Source organism: Bos grunniens, chromosome X (assembly GCF_055505025.1).
Source record: "Bos grunniens cultivar Pamir isolate PY7600 chromosome X, Bosgru_T2T1.0, whole genome shotgun sequence".
NCBI lineage: Eukaryota > Metazoa > Chordata > Mammalia > Artiodactyla > Bovidae > Bos > Bos grunniens.
In genome coordinates this window covers 13394800-13415187 of record NC_141194.1, presented here as the reverse complement: position 1 = coordinate 13415187, position 20388 = coordinate 13394800, and the positions used below count along the sequence as shown (strand labels likewise).

The following is a 20388-nucleotide window of genomic DNA, read 5'->3' as shown; positions in this document are numbered from 1 at the left end:
AATGTCTGACTACAGAACTCCAGGGGGCCCTGGGGCTAGTACCAGCTCACTGGTGGGTGGAGTCAGGGTACAGAAGACTCAGGGGCTATTGTCCTCTCTAGTGGTGGGTGAAGGCAGTTCTTGGGATTAGTGCTAGACTACTGGCAGGTGGAGCCTGGTCCTGGAGCCTGGCTGCAGGGCCCAGGGATCCAGAGCTTGTATCAGATCACTGATGGAGGCATAGTTGTGGTGGAGGCATAGTTCCTAACACAGTTGAGTATGAAGTTTGGGGTGTCCCAAAACTTGTATTGTCCTGCTAGTGGGCAGGGCATGTCCAAGGATTGGGTCTGATGTACTTTTGGCTGGCTGGGTCTACAAGCTGTGGGACTGTAGTTTTCTGGCATCTGGTGTCTGCCCACTGGTGGGTGGAGCTGGGTCTTGGCCCTCGGTGGGCAAGGCCATGCCTAGAGGTGTGTCTAGAGGGGGCTATGAACTCATGATCATGTGAGCTCAGACAGTAAAGAATCCGCTTGCAATGTAGGAGACCTGGGTTCAATCCCTAGGTCGTGAAGATCCCCTGGAGAAGGGAATGGCAACCCACTCCAGCATTCTTGCCTGGAGAATCCCCATGGACAGAGGAGCCAGGCGGGTTACAGTCCATAGGGTCACAGAGTCAGCCATGACTGAGTGACTAAGCACACATGAGCTCACGAAGTCTTTAGGCAGCCTATGTGCTGATGGGTGGGGCTGTGTCCCCATCCAGTTAGTTGTTTGACCTGAGATGCCCCAAAACAGGTGCCTACAGGCCACTGGGTAAGGCCACGGCTTGGTGCTACTGAGCTAATGGCACCTGCCAGCACTGACTTCCATGGGGTAGAATAAGTTCCTAAATATGGCTGCTGCCAGTGTCTATGTCCCCAGGATGAGCCACAGCTGCCCCCACCTCTCAGGGAGGCTCTTCAAGACCAGCAGATGCTTCTGGCCCTGGCTCCTATGAAATTACTGCTTTTGCCCTGGATCTTGGTGTGCATGAGGTTTTTGTGTGTGCGTCCTTTAAGAGTGGTTAAACCCTGCTGGCCTTCAAAGCCAAATGCTCTGGGGGCTTGTCTTCCCAGAGCATTGCAGGACCTCTGGGCTAGGGAGCCTGATGTGGGACTCAGATCTCCCCTGTGGGAAAAACTCTGCAATGTAAGTATTCTCCAGTTTGTGGGTCACTCACTTTGAGGACTTAATTATATCACAAATCCACTCCTACCCATCTTGTTGTGGTTCCTTTTTTTTTTTTATGTCTCTAGTTGTTAAAGATCTTTTCTGGTAGGTTTTGGTCTTTTTCATAGATGGTTGTTCTGCGGATGGCTGTGGTTTTGGTGTGCTGTGAGAGGAGGTGAGCTCAGGGTTTTTCTACTCTGCTATCTTGGTCAGAATTTTCTCTCGCTGTTCTTGTATGTTTGCTTCTCCAGGAGGACTTCAGTATCAGTGGATCTAACTCCCTTTTTATAAAAGCTTATGAGTAATTTTGGGGGGAATTGTGTTAAATTTCTAAGTTAACTTAGAACTGACTTGTTTATAGTGCTGAATCATTCTGTACAAGAACAAGGGATGTCCTTCCATTTGAGAAAGGCTAATTTTGTGTCTTTTAGGAATGCTTTCAAGCTTTTCCAATATAGGTTTTACACATTTGTGAAAAATTAATTTCTAAGTAATCTTTGTTATTGCTGTAAATGGAATTTTCTATAGCACTAGGTCATCTAATTGTCTCTCATTTGTATAAATGAAGGGTATTGATTTTTGTGTTTATGTCCTGCTACTGTACTGAATTCTTTTATTGTTTAAATTAGTTTTATCATTGATTCTCTCCAATCTTCCTGGTGCAGCACCACATCACCTGCAACTAGACCTAGGTTTACTTCTTCTTTACCAATTCTTATACCTGTAATTGATCTATTTTGTCTAACTGCATGGATTAATCCCTCTAATATAATGCCAGTTAGTACCAGATAGTGAGTATCCTTCCTTTGTTCCTGATTTTAGTAGAAATGCCTCTGATGTTTCCCTATTAAGTAAGATATTGGCTTTAGGACTAAGGCAGAGGTATTTTACCCTGTTAATGAAGTACCACTCACTTCCTATTTTCTCAAGTTTTCATAATGAATAGGTCTTGTATTTTATTAAAGGCCTTTCCATCATCTATGGAAGTAATCATATGGATTTTTCCTCCTTAGATCTATTAACACAGTATATGATACTAATAGATTTCCTAATACTGAACCAACCTTCCATTCCTGGAATAAATCCCATTTAGTCATGGTATATTAATTTCTTAATATGATAGTGTGTTCTGTTTGCTCAAAGTTAATTTACTTTTTAAATGTATTTTATTTATTTTAGCTTTGCACTGGGTCTTCATTGCTGCATGTGGGCTTTCTCTAGTTGTGGCAAGCAGGGGCTACTCTTTCTTGAGGTGCACAGGCTTATCACTGGGGTGGCTTCTCCTGTTGCAGAGCATGGGCCCTAGGGCACGCAGGCTTCAGTAGCTGTGGCACGCGAGCTTATTAATTGTGGCACATAGGCTTGGCTGCTCCACGGCATGTGGAATCTACCCAGACTAGGGATCGAACCTGTGTCCCCTGCATTGTCAGGCAGATTCTTATCCACTGTATCACTAGGGAAGTCCTAATTTAGTAGTTTTGCATCAATAATCATGAATTGATATTGGTCTGTCCTTCCTGGCTTTTACTCTCCCTCCTTCCCACCTTCCCTCCCATCTGTATCAGGTTTAAGTATCAAACCTTCAGCAAAAGTTCATAAAAGAAATGGTGAAGTTCTTCATTTTCAATGTGCTGAAACAACTTATAGAGCATTGGTATTATCTGGACTTTGAAGGTTTAGTTGAATTCCCCTGGGAAACCGTCTGGACCTGAGATCACCTCCTTTGCCATCCTTGCTAAAGGAGAATTTCCACGTGGACTTTAGTTAGGAGATACCCCTTGAATTTTTGGCTTACAGAGCTGGGATTTAAACCTAGTTAGACCCATGTCTTATCACTGTGTCACTGATAACCTCAGGGACTTGACTGCCTAATTGTAATAATGATGATGTCTAATACATATTAAGTGCTTATTATGCTTCAGGTACTGTTTACATGTATTAATACATTCAATCCTTATTTCAGACTTATGAGGTACTAGCTCTTATTCTCCCTGAGACACTGAAATGATTATCTTGTTCAGGGTCACACAGCTCGTAAATAGCAGAGCTGGTCTTCAATTCCAGGCAGCTGGCTTCACAGTCCATGTCTTTAGTGACCAAGGTACAGTATAACAGTTTGTAGAACTGTGGATGATTGTATACCAGAATCTCAGTATGAATGCTTTTTTAAAGGAAAAAATGATTTAACTAAAGTCTTGTAAATGAAAGAAGAGTTGCCATTTATGATGATGTATGTCTAGCAATTTGGCTACAAATTTCCTATCCCTACACCAACAGCCTTTTCTCTTTTAGCAGTGTACGGCCTTTGTAAGCATAATGTACAGAACTGTGTTCTATTGTGAGTCAGCTCCAGGTCTGAGGGATTCAACTTGAATGGAAAATCTTCCAATGACCATGGTGATCCAAACTCAATCAAACAAGTGAAACAGTTAAAGTTTTCCCATATTACTTAGATATACTAAATAGTATCATTGAGATGGGTAAATTTTCTGCTTTATATAAGTATGACCTCTTATTAATGTCTATTGGGAAAATGAAGTACCCTCATTGCTATTCATTAGTCTAAGCTTTTTCCTATACTCTTACTTTGGAATTTAGACATTATTAAAAATTATGCAGATGAAGACAAAGGGTAATATTTTTATGTCATTTCTGTAAATGCTTAACATCTTCTCTCCCACCTCCCCCCGCCAAAAAAACCAACTTAATGAGCCACAAAACATGTTATAATGAATGGGAAAAATATTTTTAGCATTTTTATGCAGAAAATGCCTCATTAAAAGCAAATGCTTCAGCAAGCAGATTTGAGCTTAATAGGAACTTTTGTCAAGTAGGGGCTTTTATGACAAATCACTAGCATGTGTAACTGTTCTATATAAAGACCTGGAAAGCCCTCAGAGGCTCTTACCTTCCTTTCTGGTCCCTGAGCCGCATTGCAGCAGTGTGGCACTTAGCAGACATTTGATGAGCCTGAAGGACGTGAAGCCTACTATCTAGCCACAGGTAGGAAAAATGTCTGTCTACTGTTAAATATTACTCATTGTTTTATCTGGATATATCATGAGAGTCATTCAGATGAAATCTGTTCTCATCTGGGTGTCTGGCATCATGTGACCCAAATATTTTGATTCTAATTTGCATGTTATAAAACCCAGAAGGGTACAGGGTTTATAATCATACATACAACCTTAATTTCAAATAAAAACCTCAACCTCTCCCTACACTATTATAACTTCTTTAGACTTAGGCATGACACTGGCATGACAAGGGCGCAGGAGTCCACCCACTCAGGCAGGCTACGTGGGCTGATTTGGTCACAGAAATAGCAGTCCCTCACCTCAGTGATGGCAGAAAGTGCTCACCTGTTCCTGCTTAGGCCTCAGAAGACACACCTGGGGTAATGGTGTTTCAGGTATTCTGAGCTGGTCTCAGCTTCATTATGTCTGATCCATACTTGGGGGCTTGAGCCGAGTTACAGCCACACCCACCCAGGCAAGGCTGACATCACCAGTGGTGGTGATATCACTCTAGTAGCTGGTTACTCAGAACACCCTTCTTTGTAGAATGGGGGAAGCATGAAATTATGACATGATTCATCTTTAATCACTAATTTTTCACATCACGTAAGTTCTTTCTCAGTTCACCCTGCCAAGACAGCCACGCTATCACCTGGCTAGTAACAATAGTAGTGCTTGCAGCAATTAACATTTACTGAGGTCTTGCTCTATGCCTGGCATTGTGCTAAGATCTTTGTATGCCTTATCTCATTTAACCCTCAAACTCTATAAGCTAGCTATTATTAATATCCCCATATTACAGATGAGGGAGCTTAGGACAAAGAAGGTAAATAACCAGCCCTAAATCTTTCAGATTTAGAATTGCAGAAGAATTAGGATTTGAAGGACTTTCCCCCCTGATTTTATTTTTATTAAATTATACTTTAGAATATCATGTTAGTTTCAGGTATACAACAAAACTATGCAATAAATCCTGTTTATCTTTTTTATATATAGCACTGTATGTGTCTTAATCCCATACTCCTAATTTCTCTTACTTTAGAGTCCTTAACTGTTACTGCTCTACAGCATTGTGCAGCCAATTAACTGAAAAAAAAAACTGTATCCCCACTCTATTCCAAAGAAAGAGGCATTCCTTTCAAAAACAAAAGGGGAAAAATTCAGTTGTCAAATGCCCATAACTAGCTCTTTCAGGCAGCCCAGTCTCCTTTGGTAGGAGAAGGGACACTGACTCCCAAGACCCGCTCAGACTTCCCACTAAGCAGGCACAGGGTGGCCACTTGGCCACCAAGCTCACCGTTAAGAAGTGCCGGTCCTTGGCTTCTCGCCTCCTCTGGCTGTGAGCCGGGGGGTAGGCGGGCAGTGGAGGAGCTGCTACTGAGATGGGTGCAGCAGCTCTCTGCTCCCGACGATCGCTCCGGCTCCGGTGTTCTGGGGGCAGAAAAATCAATAATATAGAAACACACTTGGCATTTTCAATTTCTCTTTCTCCCTTGGGAGGATGAGCAAAAGGCTGGAAAAAAGTGAGTTTTTGCTAATCTAGCTCATTTGTAGACCAAATAAGATTTTCAGAATGGATCTGAACTAAACTTTTACTTCATAGTAATATGAAATTGGATGCCTACATTCAGTGGGTCCGTCTCAAGACGGATCACTCTGCGTTTGATATTTCTCAGTACAACTTGTTTCAAAACAACATGAGCAAGAAAAAAAAAATCTAGAATAGTGGTGCAAGATCTGCTGACCTGAGTCCTGGAGTGGACCACAGGCACAGACACGCCAGAGCCTCCCAGGGCGTGGGAAGGACAGATGCTCACAGATATCCAGTGGGTGATGGAGCCAGCTCACATTGGCTCAGGGGCACAGATAGTTAGGCGTTCAGGAATTTTGCAAGCCAGCTTGTAAATTGTCAGTAACTTGAAATAGGCTACGGTGGGAATATTTATATCACAGAAATTGGTGAGTCCTACACATTAGGGCCTCATTTATTTATTTCTTTATTACATTTTTTGGGCTTCCCTTGTAGCTCAGTTGGTAAAGAATCTGTCTGCAGTGCAGGAGACCCAGGTTCAATCCCTGGGTTGGGAAGATCCCCTGGAGAAGGAAATAGCAACCCACTCCAGTATCCTTGCCTGGAAAATCCCAAGGACAGAGGAGCCTGGTGGGCTGCAGTCCATGGGGTCAAAGAGTCAGGCAGGACTGAGCAACTAATGCTTACTTACTTACATTTTTTTTTAAAGAGACTGTGGCTGGCACACCATTACACCCATCTAAGCCCTGTCACCCACAACACCCAGATGGTTTTCAAATTCTGGGTTCCTAGAGGAAGCAAAGGGATCCCAGTGATGACAACTGTCTGATTTAGGAATAAAGCTACTTTGGGGAAAAAAAAAACAAGAAATTCCCATGTGTGGGGTGAAGTGATCCTAACTGTATAATAAGAATCACAGGGACACCAGGAGCACAGTTTAGCTTTCTGGGTATCTCAGTGAGCCTACCCAACATACCCTGCCCAACAAACTGGCCACAACAAAGGCTGCACTACCTGCCAAAACCCAGCCCACACTCACACCCAGGGCCTCAAGTCTCATGACCCCCACCCAATATGACGGGGTACAAATTTGTGCAGCAGGTGTCCTAAATTGCCTTCTGTTGTTTAAAACTGCCATCACTCAGCACATCTACAATAATAATTGTAATGCCCAGTGCTTGTTGGGCAATGGGCATGCATCAGAGATGCTTTGCAAAAGCTTGTAGGTGCATTATCTTGACTATTGCACGAAGCAGGCACTGATAGTGTCCCTCTTGTGCAGACACCTACATGGATCAGGGAGGCTAAGTCATTGCTGAGCTGTCACTGGTACACACTTGGCCCCAGGGCCCTGCTCGTGACCACTCCTTGACCTGTAAGCTCTAGAAGATGTAAACACACCTTGCCCATCAGAGCAAGACTGCTGGGATTTGACAGTATTTGTTATAATTACATTTTATCACATTCTAATTCTTTGGACACTGATAATATAGAATATTTGGCTACTCATAAGACAGTATTCTTTCCCCCATATTGTTGTTTAGTTGCTCAGTCGTGTCCGACTCTTTGCTACCCCATGGACTGTAGCCTGCCAAGCTCCTCTGTCCATGGGATTTCCCAGGCAAGAACACTGGAGTGAGGTGCCATTTCCTTCTCCAGGGGATCTTCCTGACCCAGGGGTCGAACCTGCGTCTCTTGCACTGGCAGGCAGACTCTACCACCGAGCCACCAGGGAAGCCCTTTACCCATATTAGGAAACAGCCAACTACACTGACCCTCTCAGGTGGCGTCAGGTGTCTGTTCTCTACAGGCCCTGTAGTGCCCAGGGCCCATTTCATCTCTGTCATTGTAGTGATAAAAGTCAGGATCTCTCTGTATGTCTGCCTCTGTATAGAAGTCTGCTCCTGGACAACAGAGATTATAGTCAGCTTTCCATCACTGTGCCCTGCTGTGCCTGTGATACAGTGGATTTTCAGTAAATGTTTGTGGAGTGACTGAAAGGAAGAACAAATTAATGCTTTCATGAAGGTCTGCTTTTGTAATCGTAGAATGTACTCTAAAGCCCTATCTTTCCATGGGCTGGGTACTGAGTCAGTGGCCTCACTGTACCCTTCTGTTAGGCCCTTCTCTGGGTCTTGTTGCCCGTTGACACTGGCCTCCCTAATACTGCCTCTTCTTTGCTGTATTCAGTGTGCTGCACTCTAAACCAGTACCTGAGCACTCTCGAACCTTCTGATTTCTGTCCATGTCTGATTGGCTTGTCTGTGGGCCTCCCTGCCTCAACTGCCAACTTTGTCTGCCAGAAATGTGGCAGAATTACTCATCTTCCTTTGCTTGGGGTTCTTGAGACAAATGTTGACTCCCATTCACAACCAGAGAAAAGTCCTCAACCCCATGTAGGTGCTCTTTGCTGAACTGCCTCCAAAGCCATTGCTCATCAGGAAGACTTCTATAAAAAGTATTTATTATATATATATATAGTAGATTTATAATATTGTGCTAGTTTCAGGCATACAGCTTCAGATTCCTTTCTGTTATAAGATACTGAATATAGTTCCCTGTGCTATACAGGTAAATCCTTGATGTTAGTCTATTTTATATATAGTGCTGGGTATCTGTTAATCCCATACTCTTAATTTATCCATCCCCCTTTGGTAACCACAAGTTTGTTTTCTATGTCTATGAGTCTATTTCTGTTTGGTAAATAAGTGGATTTTTTTTTTAGATTCCACATGTAAGTGATAACATATATCTCTCTTTCTCTGACTTAGTATGATAATCTCTAGGTCCATCCATGTTGGTGCAATATTTCATTCTTTTTTCATTGCTGGGTAATATTCCATTGTATATATTCCACATCTCCTTTATCCATTCATCTATTGATGAGCTCTTATGCTGTTTCCATGTCTTGGCTACTGTGAACAGTGCTGCTATGAGCATAGCAGTGCAAGTATCTTTTTGAATTATAGTTTTCTCCAGGTATATGTCCAGGAGTGGGATTTCTGGATCATATGGTAACTCTATTTTTAGTTTTTTAAGGAACCTTCATACTGTTCCCCATAGTGGCTGCACCACTTTACATCCACACCAACACGGGATAGAAGGGTACTCCTCCACACCTTCTCCAGCATTTATTATTTGTAGACTTTTTCATGATGGCTATTCTGACTGGTGTGAGGTGATACCTTGTTGTAGTTTTGATTTGCATTTCTCTAATAATTAGCCATGTTGACCATCTTTTCACATGCCTGTTGGCCATCTGTATGTCTTCTTTGGAAACACATCTATTTATTGAGTTTTTTTACATTAAGTTGTATGAGATGTTTGTATATTTTGGGAACTAAGCCCTTGTTGGCCTCATTATTTGCAAATATTTTTCCCAGTCTGTAGGTTATCTTTTGTTTATGGTTTATTTGTTTATGACTGTCTTTTTGTTTATGTCTTTGCTATGAGAAAATCTATAAACCTCACTAGGTCCTATTTATTTATGTTTGCTTTTATTTCTTTTACCTTGGGAGACTGATCTAAGAAAACACTGCCATTTATGTCTGAGAATGTTTTGCCTGTGTTCTTTTCTAGGACTTTTATGGTGTTATTGTTTAAGTATTTAAGCCATTTTATATTTATTGTTGTGTATGGTGTGAAGGAGTGTTCTAACTTCATTGATTTACATGAGGCTGTCCAGCTTTTCCAGCTCCACTTGCTGACAAGACTGTCTTTTCTCTAGTGCATATTCTTACCTCCTTTGTTGAAGGTTAATGACTGTAGGCATGTGGGTTTATTCCTGGGCTGTCTATTCCGTTCTTCTGATCTATCTGTTTTTTCTCTTCTGTTCTTTTGATCTGTTTTTGTGACAGTACCAAGCTGTTTTATTGCTGTAGCTTTGTAATATTGTCTGAAGTCTGGGAGGGTTATGCCTCCAGCTTTGTTCTTAAGGCAATTCTTGGTCTTTTGTAGTTCCATATAAATTTTAGGATTATATGTTCTAGTCTGTGAAAAATGTCATGGATAATTTGATAAAGATCACATAAAATCTGTAGATAGCTTTGGGTAGTATGACTGTTTTTAACAATATTAATTCTTCCAGAACAAGTACATGGGAGACCTTTCCATGTCTTGGTATCACCTTCAGTTTCCTGTATCAGTGTTTTATAGTTCTTACATATAAGTCTTTTACCTCAGTGGTTAGGTTTTTTCCCTAGGTATTTAATTTTGGAGTAATTTTTTTTACACAATTTTAAATACACAATAAATGTTGTACTTTCTCTTATATTTCATTGCTAGTGTAAAGAAGTGCAACAGATTTCTGTATATTGATCTTGTACCCTGCTACCTTGCTGAATTCATTTATTCTAATAGTTTTTATATGGAGTCTTTAGGGTTTTCTATATAGAGTATCATATCATCTGTGTACAATGACAATTTTATCTCTTCCCTTTCAGTTTGGATACCTTTTATTTCATTTTCTCATCTAATTGCTGTGGCTCGGACTTCCAATACTATGATGAATAGAAGTGATGAGAGCTGGCTTCCATGTTGGTGTTGCAGAATTCAGTGGGAAGGCTTTCAGCCTTTTGCCACTGAGTATTGTACTAGCTCTGGATTTGTTGTAAATGGATGTTATTCAGCATTACGTTGTTATACTCATTTTCATGTGAGTTTTTATCATGAATGGTATTAAATTTTATCAAATGCTTTTTCTAACTTTATTGAGATGCTCATGTTGTTTTTGTCTTTTTTTATGGCATATGGTGTATCACTTTGATTGATGTGTGTATGTTGAACCATCCTTGGAATGAATCCAAATTGATCATGATGTATGATCCTTTTTATATGTTGTTGGATTGATTTGCTAACATTTTGGTGGGGATTTTTGCATCTGTTGATACATGTATCAGAGATATTGAGCTGTAATTGTCTTTTTTTGTAGTGCCTTTGATTTTGATATCAGGATGATGTTGGCTTCATAAAATGATTTGGGGAGTGTTCCCCTCTCTTTAGCCTTTTGGAAGAGTTTGAAAAGGATAGGTATGAGTCTATTTTACTTCTAGTAATCAGTGTATTTTGGAGAAGGCAATGGCACCCCACTCCAGTACTCTTGCCTGGAAAATCCATGGACGGAGGAGCCTGGTAGGCTACAGTCCATGGGGTCGCTACGAGTTGGACACAACTGAGTGACTTCACTTTCACTTTTCACTTTCATGCATTGGAGAAGGAAATGGCAACCCACTCCAGTGTTCCTGCCTGGAGAATCCCAGGGATGGGGGAGCCTTGTGGGCTGCCATCTATGGGGTCGCATAGAGTCGGACGCGACTGAAGCGACTTAGCAGCAGCAGCAGCAGCAATCAGTGTATTTAAATTATCTGTTGCTTGTTGATTGAGTTTTGGCAGGCTGTATGTTTCTAGAAATTTGTCAGTTTCTTCTAGGTTGTCCATTTTGTTGGCATATTACTGTTCATAGTATTTTTCTTATTTTTTAATATGTCTGCAATATTGGTAATTATTTTTCTTTCATTTCTTATTTTGTGTAATTGGGTCCTCTCTCTCAGGTGAGCCTGGTTAGCCATTCATTGATTTTGCTTACTCTTTCAAAAAAAACAGCTCTTGGTTTTATTGATTTTTAATTTTTAATCTATATTTTATTTCCTCTCTGATCTTTATTATTTCCTTCCTTCTGCTGACTTTTAAATGTTCTTTTTGTAATTCTTTTAGGTGGAAGGTCAGGTTGTTTATTGGAGATTTTTCTTATTTCTTGAGGAAGGCCTGTATTGCTATGAACTTCTCTCAGGTCAGGACGGCTTTTTCTGGATCCCAAAGATTTTGGATGGTTGTGTTTTTATTGTCCTTCATCTTGAGGTATTTTTAAATTTCCTCTTTAATTTCATTGTTGGCCAATTGGTTTTTAGTAGCATGTTGTTTAGTATCCATGTGATCATTTTTTCCTTATTTTTCTTTCTGTGACAGATTTCTAGTTTCATGCCATTCTGGTAAGAGAAGATGCTTGAGATAATTTCTATCCTTTTAATTTGTTCAGACTTTATATTATATCCTAGTGTGTGGTCTGTCCTAGAGAATGTTCCATGTGTGCTTGAAAAGAGTGTGTATTCGGGTTTCCTTGGATGTAGTGTCCTGTAGATATTAATCCATCTAACTATTCTAAAGTGTCATTTAGATGTGTCTATTGCTTTACCTATGTTCTGTCTGGAAGGTCTGTCCATTGATAAAAATCTATTAATGTATCCCCATCAGTTGCTCCTTTTATGTCTGTTAGTATTTGTTTTATGTATTTAGGAGGTTTAGTATTGTGTGGATATATGTTAATGAGGACAATATTTTCTTCTGTTGATCCCTGTATCATTAATATAGTGTCCTTTTTTGTCTTTATTCATGGCCTTTGTTTTAAAGTCTGTTTTGTCTGATATGAATATCACTACCCTTACTTTCTTGACATTTCTATTTGCATGAGGTATCTTTTGCCATCCCCTCACTTTCAATCTATGTATTTCTTTCACCCTAAAGTGGGTCTCTTGTAGGCAGCATATTGTAGGTTCTTGTTTTATTATCCAGTATGTCATTCTGTGTCTTTTTATCAGAGCATTTAGTCTATTGACATTTAAAGTAATTATTGATAGTATGTATTTATTGCCATTTTAAACCTTGTTTTCCAGTTGATTTTGTATGTCTTCCTTTTTTTGTTTTTCCTTTTGTAGTTTGATGGTTTTCTTTAGCATTGTGCTTGAGTTCTTTTCTTTTTAGTTTTTGTGAGACCACTGTATGCTTCTGATTTGTGGTTACCCTGGTTTTCAAGTGTGTTAAACTGTAACTCTAGCTATTTGTTTTAGACTGATAGTCATGTGAGCTCAGTTCAGTTCAGTTCAGTCGCTCAGTCGTGTCTGACTCTTTGCGACCCCATGAATCGCAGCACACCAGGCCTCCCTGTCCATCACCAACTCCCGGAGTCCACTCAGACTCATGTCCATCGAGTCAGTGATGCCATCCAGCCATTTCATCCTCTGTCGTCCCGTTGTCCTCCTGCCCCCAATCCCTCCCAGCATCAGAGTCTTTTCCAATGAGTCAGGTCTTCACATGAGGTGGCCAAAGTACTGGAGTTTCAGCTTCAGCATCATTCCTTCCAAAGAACACCCAGGACTGATCTCCTTTAGAATGGACTGGTTGGATCTCCTTGCAGTCCAAGGGACTCTCAAGAGTCTTCTCCAACACCACAGTTCAAAGGCATCAATTCTTCAGCGCTCAGCCTTCTTCACAGTCCAACTCTCACATCCATACATGACCACAGGAAAAACCATAGCCTTGACTAGACAGACCTTTGTTGGCAGAGTAATGTCTCTGCTTTTCAATATGCTATCTAGGTTGGTCATAACTTCTCACATTCTAAAAAGTCTACATTTTCTTACTCTCCCATAGTTTGTGATTTTGATATCCTATTTTATATCTTCATGTTTATCCTTTTTCTGTCCCTTATAGTTTTAATTGCTTTCACAATTTTAATTGTTTTTTTTTTAATGCATGTATTGGCTTATCTAAGTGATTGTCAATCCTTTCATATATTTACCTTTCCTGTTGTAAATTTCCCTTTCCTATAGATTCTTGCTATTTTTCTACTCAGAGAAGACCTTTCAATATTTCTTTTAGGATAAGGTTTAGTATTGCTGTATTCTTTTTTAAGCCTTTATTTTATATTGGAATATAGTTGATTAACAATGTTGTGATAGTTTCATGTGTACAGCAAAGTGATTCACTTATACATGTAGCTATTCTTTTAAAAATTCTTTTCCCATTAGGTTGTTACATAATATTGAGCAGTTTCCTGTGCTATATAGTAAGTCCTTGTTGGTTGTCCATTTCAAATATAGCAGTGTGTACATGTTAGTCCCAAACTCCCTAACTATCCTTTACCCACACCCCTCCCCAGTAACCGTAAGTTCATTCTCTAAGTCTGTGAGTTGGTTTTTGTTTTGTAAAGAAGTTCATTTGTATCACTGTTTCTTAGATTTTGCATATAAGTGATATTATAGCAATATTTCACTTTCTCTGCCTTACTTCATTCAGTATGACACTCTCTAGGTCCATCCATGCTGCTGCAAATGGCATTATTTCTTTCTCTTTTGTATGTACCACAGCTTCTTTATCCATTCCTCTGTCAATGGAGATTTAGGTTTCTTCCGTGTCTTGGCTATTGTGAACAGTACTGCTATGAACACTGGGGTGCATGTATCTTTTCAGATCATGTTGTTCTCCAAGTATATGCCCAGGAGTGGGATTTCAGGATTATACAGTAGCTCTATTTCTGGTTTTTAAAGGAACTTCCATACTGTTCTCCATAGTGGCTGCACCAATTTACATTCTCACCAACAGTGCAGGAGGGCTTCCTTCTCTTCACACCCTCTCCAGCATTTACTGTTTGTGGATTTTTTGATAATGGCCATTCTGGCTGGTGTGAGGTGATATTTGACTGTAATTTTGATTTACATTTCTCTAGTCATTATCAATGTTGAACATATTTTCATGAGTATTGCTCTATTCTTTTAGTTTTTGCTTGTCTGAGAAGTTCTTTCTATTTTCTTCTATTCTAAATGATAATCTTGCTGGGTAGAGTATTGTACTTTGCAAGTTTCCCCTTTAAGAGCTTTGGATATATGTTGCCACTCCCTTCTGGCCTGCAGAGTTTCTGTAGAGGAATCAGCTAATAGCCTTTTTATATTCCCTTGTAAATGACTCTGTTTTTCTGTTGCTACATTTAGAATCCCTCTTTATCTTTCACTTTTGCCATTTCAATTATATATCTTGGTGTGGATCTGTTTGGGTTCATCTCATTTGGGACCCTCTGTGATTCCTGTACCTAGATATCTGTTTCCTTCTGTAGGTTTGAGAAGTTTTCAGCCACAAGTTCTTCAACTACATTTTGATCCCCTTTTTTCTTTCTTCTTCTGGAATCCCTTTCATGTGGAGGTTGGCATACTTTACATTATCTCGTAGGTCTCACATGTCGCTTTCATTTTTTCTTTCATTTGTCTTTCTGTCTACTGATTGGGTGCCTTGTGTTAACTTCCAGATGACTTATTTGTTCTGTTATGTAGACTTGGTCTGCTGTTTATTGGCTTTAGCTTGGTTTTTATCTCAGCAGTTGAGTTGTCTAATTTTGGTTTCCTTATGGTTTCTAGTTCCTTGTTACAGTGATCTGCCTTTTTATCAATAGTCTTTCTGAGGATCTTTAGCATTTTTATCACTTCCTTTTTGAACGTTGGGTCTGGTAGACTGGCGAGGTCTGTTTCTCTCAGGGAATTTCTCTCAGTCTTTTTAAGTGGGAATAGTTCCTCTGCATTTTCATTTTACTTATATTTCTCTTACTCCATGAATTTAGGAGGAACAGTTATCCACTGTGATCTTGAAGTGCTGTTTTCCTATAGGAGTGTTCTGGTACAGACTATGTGAGTCCAGTAGTTTTGATGTGAGGGCTGTGTTTGGTATGGATGCCTGCCGCATCTTTCCTCAGCATGTGCTGGCCGTTATCCTCCCTTGATGAAGGGTGTGTTTGGTGCTGTGCTGTCCAGAGCTTGCACTGTAATGTTGGGTGGGGCCCCCTCTTTGTTCTGTAGTTGCCACAGCTCTGTTGGAGGCAGGGCCTGCCCCCCAGTTGTTGGAATAGAAACCCTGAGATCTGGTTCTCAGCTGTAGTGTGAGGTAGGTAAGACCAGAGCACTCAGCTGTGTGCCAGGACACGTGACTCTGTGACGTATCCTGACAGCCAGTGTGCACGTCTACAAAATCAGCTGCTGCTGGTGCCACCCCAAGACCCATCTTGGCTGTGAGAACACTGATAATTGGCTCGGGTGGCAGCCTTGCCTTTGGTGTGTGCACGTTCACAAAGCATGAGCTCCTAATGCCCACTGAAGCAGCGCCCCATGGTGGGAGCACTGATAATTGGTTCCGATGTCAGCCCTGGTGTGTGTGTGTGCTCCCAAAGTCTGGTGTGGCTGGAGCCATGCACCTCTGTGAGCACACTGAGATTGAGGTGTTTATGGTGGACCTACACTCAGCCCTTCCTGTGTTGACTGGGGCTCCTTTGGTGGCCCTGTGCCCCATCCTGTATGTGCCTCTACTTATAGCCCAGACCACACTCCAGGCTCTTCTGGATATCTCTGCGTGGCCAAACCAAGTCCTCTCGCCGTGTCTGTCCGCTGAAGCCTGAGTTTCCACACCTAGCACTGTGCAGACCCGCAGGTGCGCCTCCCTGGCTGGGCAGTAACATGGCAGCTTAGTGCCCGTCCCTGTCTATCTTGCTTGGCAGCAAGGTAGCACGGGCACACTCCTCTCTTGGAAATTCTAGACCCCTGAAGCTCCCTTGTCCTGGCAGACCTCCCAGCTAGTGAAAGAGGTTCCTGGGGTGTGGCAACCAGTTCTCTTTCACAGCTCTCTCCCAGGGGTGCAGGTCCCTCTCCCTTAGTGCTACCCAAGTATATGGGGTTCTTTGGTTGGTTGAGCTCTTTTGACGGCTTTTAGCTGGTACGTTGTGAGAATTATTCCAGATGCAGCTGGAATTTTCCTGTATTTGTGGAGGGAGGTGGGCTCCAGGTCCCACTCTGCCGCCTTGCTCTCCCTTCCAGGAAGGTTTTTGAGATAAATCTGCCATGTTAAAGTGTCTGCCTCTAGTGCCACCCTCGTTTTTCTCTACCAGGAGAAAGTCGGCTTTTCTAGATGGGCGGTGGGAGGAAAAGCTTCTACATTCTTAAAATTGTAATGAGAGTAAAAGATAGGTGTCACTGATTGGGAAAAGGTAGAAGGAAGGGCGGAGTCTGGAGGGAGATATCAACTCAGTTTCCCATTCGGCTTCTCCCCGCTTGCTCTTTCTAAAGCTCATCTCGTTCATGTGCCCCAGGCCTGCAGGAGGCAGGCAGATTAATGGCTCCCTGATACTTCTTTCTGGTGGTGGTGTGGGAGACCATTTATCAACTAGAGCCTGAAACTGCAGTAGACTCTTGGTCCTCATTCCCTTAGACCAATGAAATGTAGACCCCAGCCCCGAAACTTGAAAGAAAAGGAAATATAAAATGTAAATCTCTCTTTATAGCCTCACAATAATCTCTCTGTCACTGTCTTACAAATGTAAACATTGGCATCACTTCAAGCCATTATTGGCTCTGAGCATAAAGAACTGCTAAGAAAAAAAAATGGGAAAAAAGAAGAATCAGAGGCTTAATAACTTGAACTCCATTAAGGCATTGCTTCCTCTGAGGAGCCTTCTCTGAAGCTCCATGGCCTGGTTAGTGCCTTTGCTCTGAGCTCCCGTGGCCCTGTGTTGAAATGACCTGGTTACTTGCCCTTCTCCCTTACTAGATCAGGAATTCTTTGTGTGCCAAGAACCATATGCTATTGCTCTCTGCATCCCAGGTTTAGCACAATGCCTGGACCCTCAGTTGACTTTGTTGAGGGGGGTTGCTGCAGAGTGGATCTTAAAGGCAGCCGGTTCCTCAGTTCTGATCTCAGGATACTCCAACTGTCTAAATAGAGCACCTACAGGGAAGCTCATTTGTGAGCAAGAGCTTGTCGGATAGGTCAGTATTAGTCATGGCCACCAGATGGCGAAAGTGGTATTCTGACAAATGCACTAGTAAGCTTCTGTTTCTTGGACAAGGTTTAAAAAAAAAGTCACTTTCTAATTTCAATTCTACACTGCATGTTTTTAATTCTATGATGCCTATAATTCCTGTTTATGGCTCTCTGCAGTGCTATTAAAACTACTACACCCAAGATTTGCTATGGAGACAACCACGAAGCAAGCCTGTGTGTGGAGGGCAAGACGCAGCTCCTCTGTCTTTCCTAGAAACCCCAGGAGGCCCCATATTCCTCTCTCAGCCCCCCAGGAGGAAGTTCTGAGAAAACTGATACTGGCACTTGCTGTTCCTTAGTTCTGCCATTAAGTCTAAACCTGACAACACAGTGAAATGTGGTAGCTTATGAGCAGCTTAGCGTTATCTGGTTGAATCTGGAAAAATCTAATCAGAGATGACTTACGAATAAAAATAAAGGGATAAAAATAATTATCTCTAAAGGGCTAACATTATTGAAGCTCTCTACTGATGGGATCCGGAGAAGGTGATAGCACCCCACTCCAGTACTCTTGCCTGGAAAATCCATGGACGGAGGAGCCTGGTGGGCTGCAGTCCATGGGGTCGCTAGGAGTTGGACACGACTGAGCGACTTCCCTTTCACTTTTCACTTTCATGCATTGTAGAAGGAAATGGCAACCCACTCCAGTGTTCTTGCCTGGAGAATCCCAGGGACGGGGGAGCCTGGTGGGCTGCCGTCTATGGGGTCGCACAGAGTCAGACACGACTGAAGCGCACTTAGCAGCAGCAGCAGCAATGACGGGATCAGAAAAGTATTTAGTGAGAATGATCAGATTCCTTGGTCATCATTCTCTACCCCTAGTGCTCAAGCAGTTTTCTGCAGAATTTGATTCAGGTACACAAACATTCATTGAGGACCTACTATGAGTGAGAACTTATTATGTCAGGGTTATGGTAAATGCTTTGAATAAAAAAGAAAATCTATGGTAATTCCCCAGTGGTACAGCGGTTGGGACTCAGCACTCTCACTGCTGAGGGCCGGGGTTCAGTCCCTGGTTGGGAAACTAGGATCCCACAAGCCACTCAGTGCAGTCGGTCAAAAAAATTTTTTTTTTCTATCTTCCTCATCCTTGACTTGTTCACGGATTGATGGTAGGAGACAGGCCGGTAAGTGGTTGGTGATGATATACGCTTTTAAGTGGCACGATGGGAGGATGCACAGGCTATTATGGGAAGAGGGCCTAATCCAGGCCACCGAGGAACAGGAAGGGTGTTGTTAAGGAAGCTTTCTGGAGGGTGGCTGGCACTAAAAAATCAGTAAAGAACTTTTCAGCCAACTATCAAATCCAAGTGAATAGTAAGAATGCCAGAGGTAGGTCGAGGGGATATGGACGGTCAGTCTTCATGATAAGGCTGATAGTATCAGCTACTAATAACCAAGGAGAATTGTCAGAAAGAATTGTATTAGGGATATTAGGACATGAGCTCTTTTGTTACAGGTGAAAAAGACAAGGAATGGGGGAAAGGGAGAAGTCACGTACATGAGGAAGAAAAAAGCTGAAAACATTTGCCATTTTATTTCTCCATCTTGACAGTAACATGAAAGCCTTTTATGTGAATGTTAACACTCTCACCAAATACCATTCCTTAAAGGAGCATAGGGTATCTGGAACAAAGACACCTGACTGTACAGGCCCCATATATCTCCACAGCAAAAATCTAAAGACAAAAAAGCTGGCATACCCAATTCTGACACCAAAGGAGAGGACTCTGGAAGGATGATGCCAGGTTTTAATTTCCTTGTCCTAAGTAGAGTGGCTTTACGGCAGTAAAAATGCAGGCAGTGGAAGAAGAGGCTGCATGCCTATCTCCGACTTTCACAGGACTATGAGAGGGCTGAAAATATTTACTTCCCTAGGACAGTGTATGATGTGGAGGAAAATAAGTCTGGCTGGGGGTCTGGAGGCTCGGGTCTGGGCCTGGCACTGTACCTAACCTGTTGCGTGTGACCCTCACAGGTGTCTTGGCCTCTCTAGGCCTCCATGTGCTCCAATGTAGAATGGATCACATCACTGCTTCTCAACAGGAGCAGAAGCCTCCACCCCCACCCTGGGAAGCTTCTGGTTCATAGAGGACCAGGCTGGAGCCAAGGACGGGAGCCCTCCTACAATGCGGAATCAGTGCCCCAGGTTCCACAGCTACCACTCCAGAACTTCTTTTCATGGAAAAGCCTAGAACGTATTTCTGAGTCAAACCTAATTCTCTTGTAATTGTAATCCAGAGGTGTTTTATTTTTTGGTTCATGTTTAATACGTGCTGAATGCACCAGTTTCTATGGCTGTTTCCTCTTGCCACTTTCATGTCTCTGTACTTTTTGATCAGAATGACTCCTGTCTCTACTTATTCTGAACCTACTTTCGATAGGCGTAAACATCTGACTCCATGACGTCTTTTAGTGCTGCCATGTTTGGCCATTTATATGCTGCAAGTAGTATTATTATAAACCATTTTCCTTTTAAATTCTCTTTATTGCTATATTCAGGCCATAATGCTATTATTAGTTATATCCATAGGCAGGTTATACTAACCAAGAATTTCATTTCAGGGTAGAAAAGGGAGCATTTCAAAGTACTGGCTCTAATGAGGGGAGGTGTTGGGACCAAAGGGACACAGAACAAGCCTTTGTGGGGACGAGCTCCAAGTTCTCTCCCCCAAAAGCCCCCAAGCCCGAGATCAGTCACCTCTGCGCAGGGCTTGCAGGCTCTGCCGGGCCTGGCGGTGCAGCTCCTCCACACAGGGCGGCCTGGTGGCCGGGAGGAAGATGTTTCTCTGCTGGTGCCACGGTGCACGGTAGTAAACGCTCAGCTTGCTCTCGACGTCCAGGTTGGAGACAGCTGCAAGATCAAGAGGGAAACAGGGCATTAGACAGGAGCAGCTTTCAGCTGTGCATTGCGCTGTCCCCGGGGTGGAAAGGGGAACAGGAGTGGGGCCTGGGCACAGTGGAAATCCAGTCCGCTGCATTGACCAGAGGAGTTCGAGAAAGGTTTCAAGTTGCCAGTACAGA

At 42.2% G+C, this 20388-nt stretch overlaps 1 protein-coding gene across 20 annotated transcripts in view; it reads right to left on the bottom strand.

The window, feature by feature from the left end:
* NHS (NHS actin remodeling regulator) overlaps positions 1–20388 on the bottom strand; it is a 502026-nt gene that overhangs the window by 44097 nt on the left and 437541 nt on the right. For all 20 annotated transcript variants that reach the window (XM_086386804.1, XM_086386800.1, XM_086386806.1 and 17 more), the window contains 2 exons: positions 20066–20218; positions 5503–5636 (listed from right to left, as the gene is read on the bottom strand). In XM_086386804.1, the coding sequence (XP_086242930.1) occupies positions 5503–5636; positions 20066–20218 (287 nt within the window). The remainder of the gene's footprint in view (positions 1–5502; positions 5637–20065; positions 20219–20388) is intronic.